This window comes from Bolinopsis microptera, chromosome 13 (genome assembly GCF_026151205.1).
Source record: "Bolinopsis microptera isolate Bmic1 chromosome 13, MBARI_Bmic_1.0, whole genome shotgun sequence".
Lineage (NCBI taxonomy): Eukaryota > Metazoa > Ctenophora > Tentaculata > Lobata > Bolinopsidae > Bolinopsis > Bolinopsis microptera.
Window position 1 is genome coordinate 10,130,155 of NC_087084.1, and position 19,724 is coordinate 10,149,878.

The 19,724-nt window shown below is 37.7% G+C and overlaps 1 protein-coding gene and 4 non-coding genes across 5 annotated transcripts; 1 reads left to right on the top strand and 4 right to left on the bottom strand.

Moving 5' to 3' along the window:
• Positions 1 to 1,266: 1,266 nt before the first annotated feature.
• Trnat-agu (transfer RNA threonine (anticodon AGU)) lies at positions 1,267 to 1,340 on the bottom strand. Its single transcript has one exon. It is a non-coding gene; the product is annotated as a tRNA-Thr (tRNA).
• A 71-nt stretch (positions 1,341 to 1,411) lies between these two features.
• Positions 1,412 to 1,485, bottom strand: Trnat-agu (transfer RNA threonine (anticodon AGU)). The gene has a single exon. It is a non-coding gene; the product is annotated as a tRNA-Thr (tRNA).
• A 455-nt stretch (positions 1,486 to 1,940) lies between these two features.
• LOC134824772 (uncharacterized) lies at positions 1,941 to 18,424 on the top strand. The gene is made up of 22 exons (XM_063836748.1): positions 1,941 to 1,997; positions 3,236 to 3,352; positions 3,811 to 3,927; positions 4,263 to 4,386; positions 5,803 to 5,919; positions 6,036 to 6,180; positions 6,340 to 6,571; positions 6,749 to 6,799; positions 6,940 to 7,010; positions 7,201 to 7,351; positions 7,531 to 7,656; positions 7,767 to 7,880; positions 8,071 to 8,166; positions 8,442 to 8,606; positions 8,937 to 9,173; positions 9,716 to 9,857; positions 10,078 to 10,243; positions 10,665 to 10,804; positions 10,941 to 12,056; positions 12,741 to 12,884; positions 13,140 to 17,225; positions 18,264 to 18,424. The coding sequence occupies exons 1-22, from the start codon at positions 1,941 to 1,943 to the stop codon at positions 18,422 to 18,424; spliced, it is 7,875 nt and encodes a 2,624-aa protein (XP_063692818.1).
• Trnam-cau (transfer RNA methionine (anticodon CAU)) lies at positions 2,378 to 2,451 on the bottom strand. The gene has a single exon. It is a non-coding gene; the product is annotated as a tRNA-Met (tRNA).
• Trnat-agu (transfer RNA threonine (anticodon AGU)) lies at positions 2,972 to 3,045 on the bottom strand. Its single transcript has one exon. It is a non-coding gene; the product is annotated as a tRNA-Thr (tRNA).
• Positions 18,425 to 19,724: the final 1,300 nt, after the last annotated feature.

Genomic DNA, 19,724 nt, shown 5'->3' on the forward strand with positions numbered 1-19,724 from the left:
CAATATAACTTTGTATGGTAGCCTCCCAAGGCTGTCAAACAAGTTACGAAGCAGGAGATTAAAAATGGCGGGACACTGCATCCGACATCCTGAGCTACTTGCCAGTGATTTAGTCTTATGGGAACCTACGCACGGTAGAGCACAGCAAGGCCGACCAAGACAAAGCTACTTGTCTATGTTACTGAAGGAAGTTGGGACAAACTCTAAAGAGGAACTGCGAACCCTGATGCGGGACAGGGATATATGGAGGGGGTTTTCTGGCGTAGATCGGACTTAGCTCCGACATAGTAGTAGTATATAACTAGGTTTTAGAGTTAATGTCTGGGTTACAGTTGGGGGTTCATTTGTGAGGCTTCGTTTACTATTCTTGATCAGTGTGACGTCATCAGTGTAACCTTGTGTAATATTCTAGATCAAAGGAAGGGTTAATACAATGTACTAATGTAGCCTAAGTCATCAGTGTGAGATTATTGAGACTAGATTTTATAAATTATACACTTATGTACTTCAGACCAATTCGACGTTGTCTATTGCATTCGCATAAGTTACTTTTCTTACTACTATTCTCGTATCAATTTCGATAAATTTGTCCCATTTTTATCATAATCACTCCCATTCACTCGGTTACTAGGAAATATGATCATACCTAATCAGCCCACATAAAAATATAGCTGTATTGCGACCTACATTATAATGTGGTAACTAAAAAGAGAGCAACTAAGATCACCCAATAATTGAAGTGATCACCACAAATTATTGTAAATCACGTGATCTAAAGAGTTAGCCCAGCACGATGAGAAGGCCCTGGTTACCAATCACTATTGGGGTGTATATTTAGAATTATCAGCCGTATTACCTTAGTTTACTGCAGACAACGCTTATCAGTTTTTACGTGTTTCTTCTTGAACTATGCTCATTGTTCATTAGACTTTATTACACTTATTTTAGTTTTTGTAGTATATATCCACACCAAACAACAACAGTATTTGTTGTGGGTAACTTCAGCTGTCAGCTATCAGTCAGCAATGCCAATTGGCGATTCATGGTCAACAACCGTTGAAGAACCGTGGTTTATAGCAGAAAAACGCGAGCCAGCTGTAACTGAAAGCCACAAAATAGGCTATTTACCTGCCTACACTTTGCCAGACCTTTCCGGTCGCAACTTGAGACAAACTACACTTATCCTGTAGCATATTATAAACAAATTCTGCGAGGACTTGTTCTATAGAATAAGTTTGCAATAAAAACGGTTATTCTGGTAACAAAAGGCTTCACCGAGATTCGAACTCAGGATCTCCTGTTTACTAGACAGGCGCTTTAACCAACTAAGCCATGAAGCCGATACTTGCTAATTTTGCGTTAACTCTTTTTATAAAAAGTTTACTATCAGAATTAATATGCTAATAGCAAAAGGCTTCACCGAGATTCGAACTCGGGATCTCCTGTTTACTAGACAGGCGCTTTAACCAACTAAGCCATGAAGCCGATACATGTAGCCGTGCACTCAATCATTCTGTTGTCGAGCATTCACTACTTCAAATAGACACTGTCTACTAACTGCAAATTAAGTTATTTAGTTCTTAAAGTGATTTAAAATTACCATCGATTTTTCCCTTTATTAACGGCTCTGTAAAAACTTTAAAAGGTTGTGTTCCCCACTTCCCGTTGTTACCATAGTAACACTACCTTATATGGTGTAAGATTATAAGCTACTCACCCTGCTGACTGCCGCAATTAGCTTCTCGTGTGATTTCTTCATCCTCTACATGAGGAGCCCTGTTAGTTTCACTTGTCAGTAAGAACACGTGACTTGAGTCATACACTATTTCTGTGATGGAGCTTTTTAAAGATTGGATTTGTATTTAGAAAACATAATAGAAAGATACCATTTTTGCAACCGAAAATGTTTACAGGCAATTCTAATTTTTTTTCTTGATAGGATGGGATCGTCCGACGAGTACGAGGAAGAGATTGTCGAAGAGATAGAGGAAATAGTGGTGAGTTAATATGTTGATTAAATCTGTAGTCAGCTAATCTAAAGAATAAATTAATTGGTTTCATCGAGTTAGATGGTTTCATCAATGTGGTAACAAAAAATAGTTAACAATGATAGGAGAAAGAATCTTGATAGAGCTAATAACTTCACGATGGATTGAACTTTGAACCAAGTTTGCTGACCAGTATGAATTAATTCGGGCCATTTCAAATGCCCCCGCATTTTCTTCTGGAAACAGTGGAACAAGCATCTATCTAATTCGAACTTTATTGGGAAATTTTATTCTTATTCAATTATTTAATAAATATTTATGTGTAAGTTTTCGATAAACATAAAAACTAAATAAGGGCAGTAAACATAATCAGATTACCACAAAATTATTGCCCTCCGTGAGGCTCGAACTCACGACCTTCAGATTATGAGACTGACGCTCTAACCAACTGAGCCAGGAAGGCGCTGAGCAACGAAGTATTAAAAGGGTGTAATTAATGTTTGACAATGCTCCAGTAACTCAACTTGCTTCACTTGACCTACAAGCAGTGAGCAGTGTAGTGGTTAATGCTTACAATTTTCTGAATTCCATGATTGTGGAATGTACATTGTACATTGTACATAATTTAATGATATAATTATTTAACTGATCGGCTAAAAGAGATACGGAAGTAGTGTGCACTCTGCACTGTGCAGTATTAACTATTAAGTATACCTTAATCTTATCACTGATGATTCTTTCTTAACAGCTCTTAGCACTTATTTAAACTTTAGAATGTGCTTCACATTATGACTTATGAGTTATGTGTACTACGAGGATATTTCATAATTTATGGAAACTCTTATCATTTAATCCTAATTATGCACATAGAAATTCGACACCATAAAAGCATCATGGACATGATTCCCATATCAACGCAATTTTTCGCTGCCTTGCAGAGTGATTTATAAATCGACAGGAAAAACGGATTTTGTGTTAGCAAAAGGCTTCACCGAGATTCGAACTCGGGATCTCCTGTTTACTAGACAGGCGCTTTAACCAACTAAGCCATGAAGCCGATATGTGATATAAATTTGTTTATATTCTAATTATTCCAAATTCAAATTGTTAAAACACAGTGATGAAGTGTACCCAGTACAATATAAATCAGGCCCACACGTGACACAACACCTTCTAATAGCCATAGTCTTGATATTTTAACTTATTTTAAAACGCCACATTCATTCCTAAACCACTTATTTATCCAGGAAATTGTGACTACAAGGCCGGCTGATAACCATGATGGATCTAAAGCTAGCTCTAGAGCAAGCAGTCCAGAACTTAGAAATGATACAGAGATAGTCGAAATAGTGGAATATTCCGAGGTAAAGCTTTGTTAATTCCATTAATAACTTTAACAATCCTATCTAATTATATTAAAATGTTTCTTTGTTCGTGAGTGGGTTTATCTCGATCATAGATTACCATGCATCATCGTGGGTAGTCGGTAGAGATTCTCATTTCGTCCGCAATATTCTACCTTTCTAATTTTATTATAACCGCAATTTATATGAGACTATTTACATAAAAGCTGAATAAAAAATGCGAGTTAATGAAGTTGGAACACCCCTAATTATATAATCTGTTAAGAGTAAAAATTAAATTAGGTCCCTGGAAAAATTTGTGATTACATACTATATAGTAATGAAGGCTGGTATAATATTCGGCCAAAAATGCTTTTTCATATTCATATAGTATATACCTAATCTAATATACTCTTGGTATTCTAAAATCTTGTAATATTTCCAAACGACGTAAATTGTAAGAATATTATCTTGTGAAGGAGGTTGTGACCAACAGCAAGCCGGCTGATAACGGTGGTTCTAAATCTAGCTCTAGAGCCAGCAGTCCAGAACTCAGAAATGAAACAGAGATAGTCGAGATAGTGGAATATGTCGAGGTATCTCATTAAAGCTTTACTGATTTCATTAAATATCTTAATAAGCCATTTGTCCGTTTCATAAAAAGCTTTGTATGCTATATGAAACTCAACCAAAATAAATAATAAATATGCAACTAATTGTATTCAAAGTAAATTCCGGGTTTTAATTGTCATCTTCTCCTCTTAGTGTAATTAAGGCATATAATATGGTATAATAATATAATAATATGTAAAATGGTTATGTTAGGTATATCAGAACACACAAGGAAACTTGTGTTTGAGCACAGTCTTATAATGGTGCAGATTATAGCGCATATTGAACCAGGAAATCGTGAAAATAAAACATTTCATAGGCGGGTGAGCCAGTGGAATTGACCGTCGATACCGACAAACTGACCGACAAACTGACCGACAAACCGGAGGTGACCGACATAAAGGACGGACGGAATACACCTGAAGATAGACCTATCAAGAATGGTAAGGACAACAAATATTGTAAGCTAAATGAACTGTTTACTGTGAACAATTAATACGTTACAATGTACAACTGATGAGACACTTTGCTACTCAATCATTTTTAATCTCAGTTTTGCAGGAAAATAAACTGAAACGAAGTCAAATCCCTCAATAGCAATGAACAAAATTAATTGTATCAATTTGTATTAGAAGAAATAAAACACAGAAGACCGCAATATTCAACAATATAGTGCCCCAACTAAAATATCAAACCCACTTATTCTTAAAATTACTTCATAATGTGCCGCAATATTCAACAAATCTGCTGATTTAGGTCAATTTCTTTAACAAATAATCAATAGATTTATGGATTACTGGCTCAGATCTCTGGCTAACTGGCTTAAAACTTTGGCTCACTAAAACTCACTTAGTGGATGTACATGGTGTTTTAAAATAATGTCCTGATTTAAAACAAACGATGTAAGTCTTGACTTAGCGGATTTAAGTCTTGACAGTTGACTACATTACAGATTACAGCGACTCATGCTCAAATCGTACTTACTCATAGAGCGAGTAGTACTAGATATACTCAGTAAATCGAGGAAATAATTGCCATCATAATACCTCTTTTTGCCCGCCGTCATTATGATGATACAATTACAAAGATAAGCAAATAAAACATCGATGGAAGATTGCATTTGCCACCAACAAATTTAACACAGCAAATAAATCTTACAATCACATGAAATTATTGATACAAGAAACATACCAGGATTTTCACCACGCAGACAGGCGCACTGAAGGTAGCCGCACCACGAAATAGAAAATAGGGCATATAATAACTATAAGTTGACATGCTCCGATAACTGATATTGAACTACGCAACCAATCCTGTGTCTGTCATCAAAATCACGTGACGCACTATTGGCCAATCCCGCAGCACGCGCGCACTGTCCTGATCAGACGCTTTTCTTTTGTTTACATTTGTTATCGCATATTACCGAGTTTGATACTTCCATTTGTACACGCGGATACTTCGTATTTATCAGATAGGAGATAAGTCACCAGTTTAACTCAGCGTTAAGGTAGAACTGATAAATCACTCGCACCACAATAAAAGTGCCCCTGAGGGATATCCTTTATAAATCGACGGGAGGCGGGAACCGTTGATCTTGTTCATTCTCCAAGGTTACCACATCACGTGCAGGGCTAAGGTGTTTCAATTGCCAAATCACTATTATAGTTGTTGTACTTGTTTATGAATTGGTAAATCTAGTGATCCGTTATAAGAGCTGTGACGGTATCTGGCTTACGAGTATAACTATAATTATATCCTCGAGTATATATATATACTCACTTTTATGAATGACCCCTTATAAGTATAATCTCACCCACCCTATAATCTCACCCACACTGATAAACATCCCGTAATTTCAGATGGAAGTGGAGGAAGAAGATCCAGACAGAGGAAGAAAAAGAGACGTTCCTGTAACTGTAGTCCTTGTCCTTGTTCTTCTGGTGGCGGGTGCTGGAGAGCGGCTTCCTCTCCCTTCGGTTAGGAAACAGAGTTTAGCAGCAAATGAAATCTTTTCTCACTTTGACTTCCTCGATTCACTTACAATCATCAGGCTACTCTCCTCCCACATTATTTAAATAATATCATTTCTCAGGACGTAGTAATTATGATCCGGAGATAATTCCTTTCCTGACCGTCTCGCCCAACCGAAGTTGCAGCAGTAGCAAACATGGCAGAGTCAAACGGAAACACCGAGTAAAGAAATCAGTCAGCAGCTCTAGTAGCAGCAGCAGCAGCAGGTTTGGAAATACTTTTAACTTATTTCAACATAGATAATAGATATGCTTTTTGTTGTTACAAGTCACGAGGAAAGGGTTTTTAATTATGTAAAAAATGGTCCAATTACTGCAAATTCTTCTAGTGCTTCATGTATTTATTTAATTTAAAATAATCCTCAGCAGTTCCTCGTCCAGCTCCTCATCTAGTTCCTCATCCTCGGACGAAGGCAGACCTCAAATGATGAACTGTTCACCCGGACTCCAACCTCAGATGATGAACTTCTCTCCTGGACCCCAACCTCCAATGATGAACTTCTCTCCCGGACCCCAACTACCCACTACTTTCCAAGTCGTTCAGCCTCAGATAGTCACTTCATCTCCTGGTGCCTTCCCTCAACTCAACTTCAGCAACGTTAGTTCTTTCTGCAAGATGTGATTGTCGTTAAACGGGATAATATTAGTTACGTAATTTTAGTTTTTCGGTACAAATAATTCGGGGTGGAGCTAGCAGCACATTTTAAATTGTTACAACTGAAACCGCGAATATTTTCTAACAGCAAAAACCATCCCTACCAACACATTTTCTCAGACGGAGTCAAAGAACCAATCCAGTTCTCCCGTCACAAGAATCATCAGAAGGGTTTCTGGAATATTTTTTAACTTTTCTGAATACTTATAATACTATAGTACTATGTTTATGGTATCAACACACTGCTTAATATTTTATTAATTTTTACGTACCTTCATTGGAACAAATAACATTTTGGGTACTTCTTTTAGAAAAAGCCGAAGAAGCCTAAGAAGGTTATACAGATACAACCGAGTTCAAGCTCATCTTCTTCCAGCAGCAGGTTTACATTTCTTTCTTCGTCAGCAATTCTTGTTTTTAGACTGATTTAATGAAGTTTTTACTACTGGACTAGATATTTAACATGTGCGTTGAAATTTCGAATCGTTAAAACAACTTCGACCTGTTCCCTCAAGTCATGAAAATCTCGGAATATAATAACCGGCCCTTACCTTAACTAATACCACTTACAGCAGCAGCAGCAGCAGTAGTAGCAGCAGTAGTAGTAGCAGTAGCAGTGACTCAGACGGACCCGGAGTTCCAGGTCCGGACGGTAAAACCCCTCTCGGAGCCGGGATGGAGAGGGTTGCTCAGAGTGTAATCATGCACTACTTGGAGAAACAGGTTTCAGTTTTAACTTTGCAGTGTTTAACATAAACAACATGAATAGTAGTTCAAGTTGTACTTTGTGTCGGGTGTATTATTAATAAAGTATAAACTGTTCGTGTCACGTGACATATCCATCGTTCTCACTTCTCTGCCTTTCATTATAAGTCAGAAGTCTTAAATCTTATGACTCATAGCCAAAGAAGAAGAAGAAACCAAAGAAACCAAAGAAGCCAAAGAAGCCCAAAAAGGCTAAGAAACCAAAAGCACCCATTCTCATTCAACCCTCTTCTAGTTCTTCTAGCGAGGAAGTTGAAGAAATTGTGAGTGTTTAAAGTTTGTATATCGAACTTAGTTATGCTATAATCATGAGAATATAATGATAATATGTACTATATAAAGTTAACAATTAATCCCCCAATCATTCCGTCAGATCCACATGCCGAGTCCAGCTCCTCCTCCTCACCCTATAATCCTAGCAGCTCCTCAACAACAGATGCCACCCATACCTCGACAAAGGATCGTCCACAAGAAAACTTACATCAAGGTACGATATTTTTATTCAATTTTCACTGATCGGCTTTTCCCCCTTAATTATCTATTAAAGGCGATTTGATACCAATTGAGTAATGAGTATCAATCATCAACACATTAGCCTTGATTAATATTTAGATAACTTTGATGAGTATCAAGATGGAGGATGGAAAGTGGTATTACCGTTCTAATAAATGTTGCAGGTACCGATAGTTACAGCGCATGTAGTTGAGGATGAGCCCCTAGAGTGGCATCAGACCAACAATAACTGGCAAATGATAATGATGCCCGGCCAGCAGGTAATATTTTAGATCTATTGACGTTAAAAGTTAAAAGTTAAACCCAAAAAACTCATAATCTGTTAAGATAAGAAATGATTTGATAGGTTGTTACAACCTAAGTTCTTACAACGGGATTAATAAATGTGCTATTTTTCTATTGCGAAAAATCGTGAAACACGCGAACGCAGGACGAATTTTATGATTTCGCTCCTAAATGCTGCCTCTACATACATGTTACCTAATGTTGAGTGACCTCTTCTGATACCATTTAATCCAGATACTTTCTCCTCCAGGGACCAGTCAACTACACTAACACCACTACAACTATTCCTCAAATGTATCAGACCAACTCTACAGTTATCAACACACCTGTTGACTCCTCTTCCTCCTCTTCCTCTTCCTCTTCCTCCTCTTCCTCCTCCTCCTCTTCCAGTGATAGTGACAGTCCCGTTATCAAGGTAGGTGATATTCTTGGCTTGTTGCAGCTTCGTGTTGCAGTACTAAAAATGGATTTTCTTAAATAATGAAATTTAATGTTACTCTTGTGTTCTATTTTAAGCTTTCGTAATTAATATGTTAATTGGATAAAATGAACAAATTTATCCTATTCCCAAGACGATGAAGAATCAAAATTTAACCCGCAGGGTAACTTATAATTGTCAAGTTCTTTTTTTTGAGAATTTTTCTCCAATTTGTTTTAACCGACTTACACTGTACACAAATTAAAAAATTTAATCCGGAAACTTTTTTTGCTTTTTGTTTGTATTTCAGTTTAATGCTAATTTCAGGCGAAGAAAGTAAAAACTATACAGCGAAAAACACCATCTAAATCTCCAAAAATAGCCCTCAAAATCCCAAACTGCACTAAAACATATGAGCATTCTTTTGAAACCCCCAAACCTGTTGACAAGCCTGCTCGAGAGAGAAAACCAAGTGGTTCGATAATGAGTGTAACTATTCCAAAGAGAAAGATGAGAGTCAGTACTAACTGTGACATCAAGCCCATATCAGGATTTATTGAGAAGGTTTTAAAATGTTACGTTATTTTTTATCAGATTTTCGTTACGGTTTTAAAAAAAATTATAAAACTGGCTATTTTGTGTTTTTTCGATTCCCTACAGCATACGGTCCAATGCTAATGTACCGTGCAGTTTTTAATTTACAATATAATTGATATTTTGGGACAAAGTGAGAGTCTCCACTCAGTTTTACAAACAAATTCATCTTAAATCATTCCTGAGGTTGAAATTGAGGCGCAAACTATAAAAGGAATGGAATTTGACAGTGAACCGTTGTGTTTGGAATGCATAGAACAAACTTTTGGGTGTAAAATCCAACCTTACCCGCGTTTCGAAAACATTGTTCCATGTACTTGTGAGGTAGGGAAAGTTCCTTTTTTTCTTTTTCATTTTTCACTCCAAGTAAGTGTTTATACTTTAAATATGACCGGCGTATCACTCCATCTCCATGATGGCGAACAAAAACAAAAACAGTGTAATATGTACATTGTACCTTCTTGTTACTTTTAAGTTCTTTCCTCCCTCCCCTAACTCTCATCCTTTTACAGAGAGGTACAATAAGAAGCCCGCAAAGGGTCAAGAGTGGTTACAGACCCTCCACCACCATTACCAAGAGTGGTTACAGACCCTCCACCACCATTACCAAGAGTGGTGTTGTTAACCAGCGTTCTGCAATCAGTGCCAGGCGAGGTTCGTTCAAATTTATATATTTTAATTGAAACAGAGGCGTGTCTTCTTCAACAAACACTATAAACTAAAATTTCTGAATTGTGGCATATTTTTGTTACCTTCCTATATTTTCTGGAAATAATGATTTGAAATTGTGTTACTCGATTTCCGAACCATAGCTCCAGTAAATAGCCAGTACAATCCCAACGGTTATAACATCCTTATCACATCACCCACACAGTTCCCACCCGACCTAGCTCTCCTCGTGGCAACACCAACATAACAGTAACCGCTGGTTGTGATCTGATGAGAACACCCCCGGGTATGCAATACAGTCCCAGAAGTGTGGGTCCAGGAGGGGGAGTGGAGGAGGTAGTGGAGGAGACTATTGTTACTGAGACAATAAGGTGGGCATATTCCTGAAATGTTTGTATTACTTAATTCGAAGTTATCTTTTCTTTATTTATTTTTATTTATTTGTCAAATCTAACGAAAGCACCCACTCTCTACTATAACAGACGGAAAGCAAGCCCATATGGTGGATCACGACAAGCAAGCCCACGTGGTGGGTCACGTGGTGGGTCACGTGGTGGATCACGTGGGGAGCCACGTGTTAGAGTCGCCAGTCCTAGGGGGATCAGAGGTGCTGGTCAACCAACCCTTGTTTCTAATTCGAGGTAAATATCTTGTTATTGTCAATGAGGACAATTTAATTATTCGTTTTTAAAGTTACAAAATAAATTCCTGGTAAGGAAGTATGTGTCGTGTAATCATCACGTCTTGGTTTAACGAGTTCTCGAATCTTCTTTTAACCTGCTATATTTTCAGAGGCGGAGTTTCGGTGGCAAAGCCTAAAATGTCCATCTGCAAGCAAGGTAACAACACTGGTCGTTCATCACCTGGTTCAAGAGCGGGTAATGAGGGAGGAGTGAGGAGGGCTGGTTCCCCTGCTGGAGCAGTTCAGAGAGGTAAGGTTCTTAACGGCTTGATTTTATATCTATTTATAGCTTCTTTAAGGAAAATCAGAAATTAGCAACAGCAGCATATCAGGTCAGAAACGGCAGATAATCAGATATACAGTTTCCAGAAAGGTTTTCTTTTCAGATCAGAGCAGTTTGGTCGAGCTGAATTTTACACAACCACCACACCCTCCGGAGCCTCCGGATACTGGACAGGGCACAACAATATCAGGGTCCTTTAGTTCAGTAACCAGTTGTAATTTGCTGCAGGCAACACAAGTTAGTGTTGCCAAGTATGAACCACTTATTGTAGGGCTGTATGGTATTCAAGACGAGCGTGAAGTTATGATCTCTGGCACTACGTTTTATGACAAACAAGCCCAAAATCCAAGAGACAGCCACGATTTATTAGTTAAAGTCAAAGAAAGAAGCAATGTGGGAGATGTCAGTCCGCGGAACGAATTTACAGTTGCAGATAACATCTTTCCAAGTGTTGTTACTGAAGGTCCGTTACCAAAGGATATGATACGGGAAGGTGAAGTCTCAATAGCAGAAGTTGAAGTTGCACAAATCTCTAAAAATAGAGTTATAGAATATTTTAACACTCATGAAGAATCGCTTGATTCTTTTGAAGACAGTAACAAGCCTAAACTCGATCTTACTCAGGAGCAGATAATTAATCCATCCTCACCAAGTGTTCATAACAAGGAAGAAACAAAATTATTTTCATCAAGTGACAGAAAGCAACGGTGCCAGGATCCAATCATGCAGCCACCGGGTACTTCTAAAGAAGGAAATCTCTCTTCACCCCAAACGTACCATCGTGCCAATGATTTGAAGAGAAACCCTGGCCTTACAGAAGACAACAATCTATTCCCAGGTAACCATGGTGATAAACATGGAAAGTATCCCCCGGACCATGTGTGGAAATCTGCTGATGCATCTATCAGTGACACGCTTCTGGTTGGTAATAAAGTTGATGACCATCATATTCTGAAGTCTGCTCTTACAAAAGAAACCAAGTCTATTGACAACAAGCCTGAGGGAAAAGATTACGGAGACTTTTCTAAACCAGAAAACGAACAATCGGTCATCAGAAAACATCATGAAACACAAGTTGGTCAATCAAAACATTCCAACTGTAAATCTGACGACATTATAGAAAAGACTTCCAGCACACCTCAGCTTAATGATATGAGAAGTGGAGATTCTTCAAAATTTTATCAAGGCAACAAAGCTGAGGAGCAGTTCCAAACTCCTGGTATAATTCCTAAAATGCAACCAGAATCCCCCACACTTTTCTCTAAAGCTAGTGACATCACGAATAACGTTTCCCATCCTGGTGACACAATTAAATCACCAACTGATGAATTATCGGATGGTAAATCTGCAAATACAGTGAAATGGCAAGCTGTTCCTCGCAATGATACGCAGAGAAAAAAATCTCCCGAAATCAAGTTGAAAGATGATGCTGTGAAAAATGATATTTTGAAGCTAAGTGAAACAGATGATTCTGGCGACACAATGAAGAAAAGAATTTCCTCTTCAAATCGAACTCATGATTTGGTTAAAAAAGCTTCAATTTCGGAAAAATCACAAAAATCAGGTTCAATTCCTGGTAAAATTTATAGCGATGGGTCAACAATTAATTTAGCTAACAAAAAGCCGGAGGACAATGATAATTCTGGGTCTGGACCTTGTGATTCTAAAACCAAGAAACCTCCGCAACCGAAACAAGTCGTAAAAGACAAAAAACCTGACAAAATGCTAACTAGCTCACAACCTTCAACGAAACCAAGCAGACGTCTGTCTACTTCAAAAGTTAACCGCCTGTCCAAAAATGGAATAATCAAACAAACCCCTTCTTTGAGTACTAAGAATAATAGGAAGCCATCTACTCCTCACGTCGGTGAGACACTAGAAAATACCAATTCCACCTTAACAGAGGTAATTCGTAAACAGTTCTGGCCAAGTAAAAAGGCTGATACACCGGATGATCGTTTAATCTCTCCAAAAACGTCGGATGAAGCTTACGAAAGTGCAAGTATTCCCGAGTTGGGAAACGATCAGTCTTCTAAAAGAAAGCCAGGTGATGATAGGAATAAGTTGGTAAATCCAAAAAACGAAGAGAGAGACGAAGGTTCCGACTTTAACTCTGAGCACAGTGATTCTCTTGCCAGGCCAGATACTAGTGTGGCAGCCAATAGCTTGGTTACTAGGATCACTGAACCTTCGTTTACCAAATCAGATGATAAAATAGTCAGTAAACATCCTTCCAATCCTCGGCAGTCATCCAAACCAAAATCTAACAAATTTCTAGTTGACCAACCTTGCACTGAATCAGATCAAAATGATGCTGAACTTGACAACACAACTGAAGAACAGTCTCTCAGTGATAAACCTTATCGTTCAAAAGGCATGACTCTTTCCAAAGAATGCTCAAATGCAGCAAATAAAAACAAAGATTCAGATTCTGTCGAAACTGAAGAACCAGAAAGAGAGTTGATTCCTCCAGATGAAAACATGATATCTTCTGATAACATATCTCCTGCTAATATTAACATGATATCTTCTGATAACATACCTCCTGCTAATCCTAACATGATATCTTCTGATAACATACCTCCTGCTAATCCTAACATGATATCTTCTGATAACATACCTCCTGCTAATCCTAACATGATATCTTCTGATAACATACCTCCTGCTAATCCTAACGTGATATCTTCTGATAGCATACCTCCTGCTAATCCTAACATGATATCTTCTGATAACATACCTCCTGCTAATCCTAACATGATACCTTCGGATAACATACCTCCTGCTAATCCTAACATGATATCTTCTGATAGCATACCTCCTGCTAATCCTAACATGATATCTTCTGATAACATACCTCCTGCTAATCCTAACATGATATCTTCTGATAACATACCTCCTGCTAATCCTAACATGATATCTTCTGATAACATACCTCCTGCTAATCCTAACATGATATCTTCTGATAACATACCTCCTGATAATCCTAACATGATATCTTCTGATAGCATACCTCCTGCTAATCCTAACATGATATCTTCTGATAACATACCTCCTGCTAATCCTAACATGATATCTTCTGATAGCATACCTCCTGCTAATGCTAACATGATATCTTCTGATAACATACCTCCTGCTAATCCTAACATGATACCTTCGAATAACATACCTCCTGCTAATCCTAACATGATATCTTCTGATAACATACCTCCTGATAATCCTAACATGATATCTTCTGATAACATACCTCCTGCTAATCCTAACATGATATCTTCTGATAACATACCTCCTGCTAATGCTAACATGATACCTTCGGATAACATACCTCCTGCTAATCCTAACATGATATCTTCTGATAACATACCTCCTGCTAATCCTAACATGATATCTTCTGATAACATACCTCCTGCTAATCCTAACATGATACCTTCTGATAACATACCTCCTGCTAATCCTAACATGATATCTTCTGATAACATACCTCCTGCTAATCCTAACATGATATCTTCTGATAACATACCTCCTGCTAATCCTAACATGATATCTTCTGATAACATACCTCCTGCTAATGCTAACATGATATCTTCTGATAACATACCTCCTGCTAATCCTAACATGATATCTTCTGATAACATACCTCCTGCTAATGCTAACATGATATCTTCTGATAACATACCTCCTGCTAATGCTAACATGATATCTTCTGATAACATACCTCCTGCTAATCCTAACATGATACCTTCGGATAACATACCTCCTGCTAATCCTAACATGATATCTTCTGATAACATACCTCCTGCTAATCCTAACATGATATCTTCTGATAACATACCTCCTGCTAATGCTAACATGATATCTTCTGATAACATACCTCCTGCTAATCCTAACATGATACCTTCGGATAACATACCTCCTGCTAATCCTAACATGATATCTTCTGATAACATACCTCCTGCTAATCCTAACATGATACCTTCTGATAACATACCTCCTGCTAATCCTAACATGATATCTTCTGATAACATACCTCCTGCTAATCCTAACATGATATCTTCTGATAACATACCTCCTGCTAATCCTAACATGATATCTTCTGATAACATACCTCCTGCTAATCCTAACATGATACCTTCTGATAACATACCTCCTGCTAATCCTAACATGATATCTTCTGATAACATACCTCCTGCTAATCCTAACATGATATCTTCTGATAACATACCTCCTGCTAATCCTAACATGATATCTTCTGATAACATACCTCCTGCTAATGCTAACCTGATATCTTCTGATAACATACCTCCTGCTAATCCTAACGTGATATCTTCTGATAACATACCTCCTGCTAATCCTAACGTGATATCTTCTGATAATATACCTCCTGCTAATCCTAACATGATATCTTCTGATAGCATACTTCCTGCTAATCCTAACATGATATCTTCTGATAGCATACCTCCTGCTAATGCTAACATGATATCTTCTGATAACATACCTCCTGCTAATCCTAACATGATATCTTCTGATAACATACCTCCTGCTAATGCTAACATGATATCTTCTGATAACATACCTCCTGCTAATGCTAACATGATATCTTCTGATAACATACCTCCTGCTAATCCTAACATGATACCTTCGGATAACATACCTCCTGCTAATCCTAACATGATATCTTCTGATAACATACCTCCTGCTAATCCTAACATGATATCTTCTGATGAATTAAGGACGATGAAGCAATTCCCTAAAGATACAACTAACAAAGTTTCAGCAAAAGTGGTGATCCCTCCCCACGGTGATAACAAAATATTATTAGAACATGCTCCAAGTAAGCCTAAAGAAACTGGCGAGAAGTCAGGTCTTGTTGAAACTGGAGAGCCAGACACAGAGCTCATCCTTCCTGTTGATAAGCAGATCATAATCATATCATCCGAACAAGATAAACTTACTTCTAAACCTATGCTGACACTGGATGTTTCTGTAATTCCAGCTGCCAGTGAAACACAGCCCCTCAACAATAAACTTGATGGTATAAAACTCAATAAGCCTTTAAATAAACATTTAAAAGATTCATCAACAAGGAAACTTCCAGCTAACAAATCTGGCGACACATTGAAAGAACAACCTTTGAATCGTAAACCTGTCAAACATAGCAACAACAAAGATTCATATCCTATTACATTTAAGGAGCCAAATGGAAAACAGATCCCTCTCGTCGATGGTAAAAGGAAGTTGTCAGAACCAGATCAACTTATTACTTCTGAGCCAGAAGCAACATTGGATTTGGCATCAGTTCCGATCGATTCTAAGATAAAGAATGATCGGAGTCCTGAAAGTGGTAGAGCAATGGAGGGGAACCCAAATATTCTGAATAAAGGAAAGAGTTCCCCGTCTAAGAAAGTGAGTTTTCAAACCCCATTGGATGAAACAAAAATAGTTGAACCATATGTGATTTCCGAGGACAGTTGGGACGAACAAAGGGAATCAGGCCATACTAAAAATAGACCAAGTCCTACCCAGCCACCGAGAGAAAGTTTTCCCAAGCAGAGAAGTCCAAATCAGCGGCGAAGTGGCCCCATGGGTCACTCCTCTCCAAGCTTGAAACTTCCCTACAAAATAAAATCGATATGTGATGATCTCACGAGCAACACTAATTACAAACGGAAAAGACCGAGATTCTCAAGTGGTCAATCAAAGGGTAAATTGTTGTCCATCTCTGCTGCTGAACCCTCTCCTCCGGAGGAGATGCTTCAGTCCGACGAAACTCCCCCTATCCAAAATGTAATCAAAGAAAACGCTACATCTCTCACAGATACACCACTTCCATCAAAACACAACAATGATGATCCATGCTTGAAACCAATCGAGTCTAATGAAGACCGAATATATCTTCCCGAGGGGTCAGCTTCACCCTCAGCGGGGGGCGAACCAGCCACAATGAGTCTCGAAGACCCTGAAACTGGCGATTTTGATTTGCACGAGTCAATTTTAGAGCTACAGATCATTCCTGATACCAAGGTTGAAGACAAAGCCTCTGACCACTGTGCAAATGACAGCTGCCCAACAGAGGAACCTAACTCTAAACCAGACAACAAAGATTGTGCAAGCACGGAAAGTGACACATCAAGTTCCGATTATGATATTCCATTCACTATTCCAGAAACAAGGTTTGCGAAAACCTTTGGTGAGCTACCTGTAAATCTACTCGAGGATGAGTCAATTCAACGGAAAATGAACCGCATGACAATATCTAGTACCCAGTTTATAAAATCTATTGAAGAGCTGAACGAGGAGATCCAGACAACTATAAGACGCGGATCTGCTAGCCCGCGGATATTCAGGGAAGATCCCTACTACTCAATAAGTCCACTTCCTGATAGATCAAAAAGTTATTCTCCGCCTACTGATCGTGGGTTTGTTACAGTCAACTATTGCTTTTCGCCAGATAGACTCAATTCTATTATGTCAACCAGTTTGGAAGAGTTTTCTTTGATGGAGCAACTCAGTTTTCTTCACAACAAGAACAAGGTTTCTGAAAAAGGCTGCAAGGATACCATGAGATCTGGTGTCGAAATACAAAATTGCAGAACTGAAGTTTCAGAATGTGTCAGGAGCAGTGAGAGTAATGATCAACGCATTTACTCCAAAAGTCCGCACGTTAATGTAAACTTAAAGAGTATCGGAAGAATAAAAAAGGAAGCGACGTCAAAAGTTGACACAAGATCAAACCTTCTTAAGCTGAAAAAATTGCCTAAAAGACAATCTTTTCCGAGTAAAACGAAAAAAGATCTTGGTAAATCGCCCCACGAGGGCAAGACGAAGTTAACAAAGGTGTCATCTAAACCTTTGGACACGAGAAAGAGTACTTATAGATTTTCTAAAGAGAGGATCACCACTTCCGTTAAAAAGGAAGCTAAATGTAACAATCAATCCAAAAACCTTTCGTACAAAATTCTAAAAAAAGATTCAGAAGATAGGACAGGACTTAAAAAGTCAGCATCAAACATTTCAATTTCATCGAAAAGCTCTGATTTGTTATATAGTGATCGACTTAGTCCAAAGTCACCAAACAATCTAAAAAAGAGGCCGAACCTCTTGGCCAAATCTGAGTCTCATAGTTCAGTGAACTCGTTATCATCGCTTCGGAGTACTTCAAGCAGCAGAAACGGCCGGGTATCCAGGGAATTAAGACGGGCAGCTCTCATTAAGAGTCACTCTAACAGTTCTACTAACAGTAACCTTGGTAACAGTTTTATGACCTCATTTGGATCGAACTCTAAAAAGATTGCGCAGATAAAAAAGCAGGCCCGTTCTAAAATAGATACAGGTTTACCGCACAGACCATGCCGTCGGGCTTCTCCTCAAGAAAGTCATACTCTAAATAATCATAACAACCTTCTCATCACAACTGAGTCCGGTATCATAGCAACTGAGGTCGGTATCATGGCAACTGAGGCCGGTATCGTGGCAACTGATTCTCTTTTCACAAATGACGATAACACTGTAAACAATTCCGAATCCTCCTGCTTGACTCCTAATCCTCTACAGAGTGAATCTGACGAGGACAACTTCCAAATGCGCCCATAAACAAGGTCATGTCTAATTTTCTGGTTTCTCTATTAAATAAAGATATTATTAAATGTTTAATCTTAATCGTTTTCCTAGAACAAAAACAAACTTCACAAATGATTATATCATCAATTTCATGCTTATATTATGCTTAAATGTATTACACGTAATATTATGCTTATGATGTCCTTGACTGATTATACTAAATGACCAAGGAGATTTCTAGACCTTCTTTTTCTTTTCTACCGTCGTAGATATAAGACTTTTAATCGCACGACAGTTGCATATCATATTAGGCACATCTAAATGTTGAACGAGTTTAAATCCTAGCTTAAAAGGTAATACCAACCTTTCAGGAAGCAGGAGCTCTAGAGGAAATAAGAAACTAATCAGATAATTAATCTCTTGGAGGATTTATTTGGACTGATTCTATGAAAATATAAATTAAGTTTATTGAGATTCTCAAATTTTGATTAGTATAATTAATGATGATTTTTGAAAATATTTGAACTATTATCAGTTTTAGCTAGCTTAAGTACATATAAGCCTTAAAACTAAGCCGGGTATTTTATTACGCCAATAATATAACATTAATAAGACGTAATAGTGAATACTAATCTAGTAATAGTAATACTAATACTGTTAGTGTTATGGTGTTAAGAGAAATACGATATTAACGTTTTGAGTTTGTTATTCTCTATTAGAAAAGTATTCTAAGTGATTTGTATTCATATTATATTGTATATATACCGCTTAGACTTTACATATTCTGATGGCGCAAAGCAATTCAAGTATTAATTTGAAAAATAACATGCTTGGAAATTCCTAATTTTCGTTTTCAGACCTCTTTCTAGAAAGTTGAGTTTAAATTACAAAGAAAACTATTAGTATTATGTATATGAGTTCTGAAGCTTATTATAACTATAAAACACAACGTAAAAGTAGCTAAATCTATAACTCTACTATTATTAATAGTGTAATCGCATTATACGCAGTTAGATTATCGTATATAATAACCTTGTGGATTTTACACATTATCAAAACCGCCAAATTAAAGTAGCTTTGCAAATAAAATGAATAATAAACAACTGAATCGTTGGGTTAAAAATGCCCCGATATAGTCTGATTATGATTGGTCAAATATAAAACAGTTTAACAGTAATTCTAACATATCAGTTAAGGTAAATTGTAGATATACTGAGAGTCTCCAATATTAATCTATCTAATAATCCCAGAATGTGTGTTTTCTGTCTGTCTGTCTGTTTGTAATTTCCGAGCGGCTTAATCAAGAAAACGGTAAGAGTTGCGTGACTGATTT

Coding starts and splice junctions, on each gene's coding strand:
- LOC134824772 (XM_063836748.1), top strand. CDS start 1,941: ATGGGATCGTCCGACGAGTACGAGGAAGAGATTGTCGAAGAGATAGAG. Junction 6,800..6,939: donor TCACAAGAATCATCAGAAGG/GTTTCTGGAATA, acceptor TACTTCTTTTAG/AAAAAGCCGAAGAAGCCTAA. Junction 7,011..7,200: donor TCATCTTCTTCCAGCAGCAG/GTTTACATTTCT, acceptor TACCACTTACAG/CAGCAGCAGCAGCAGTAGTA.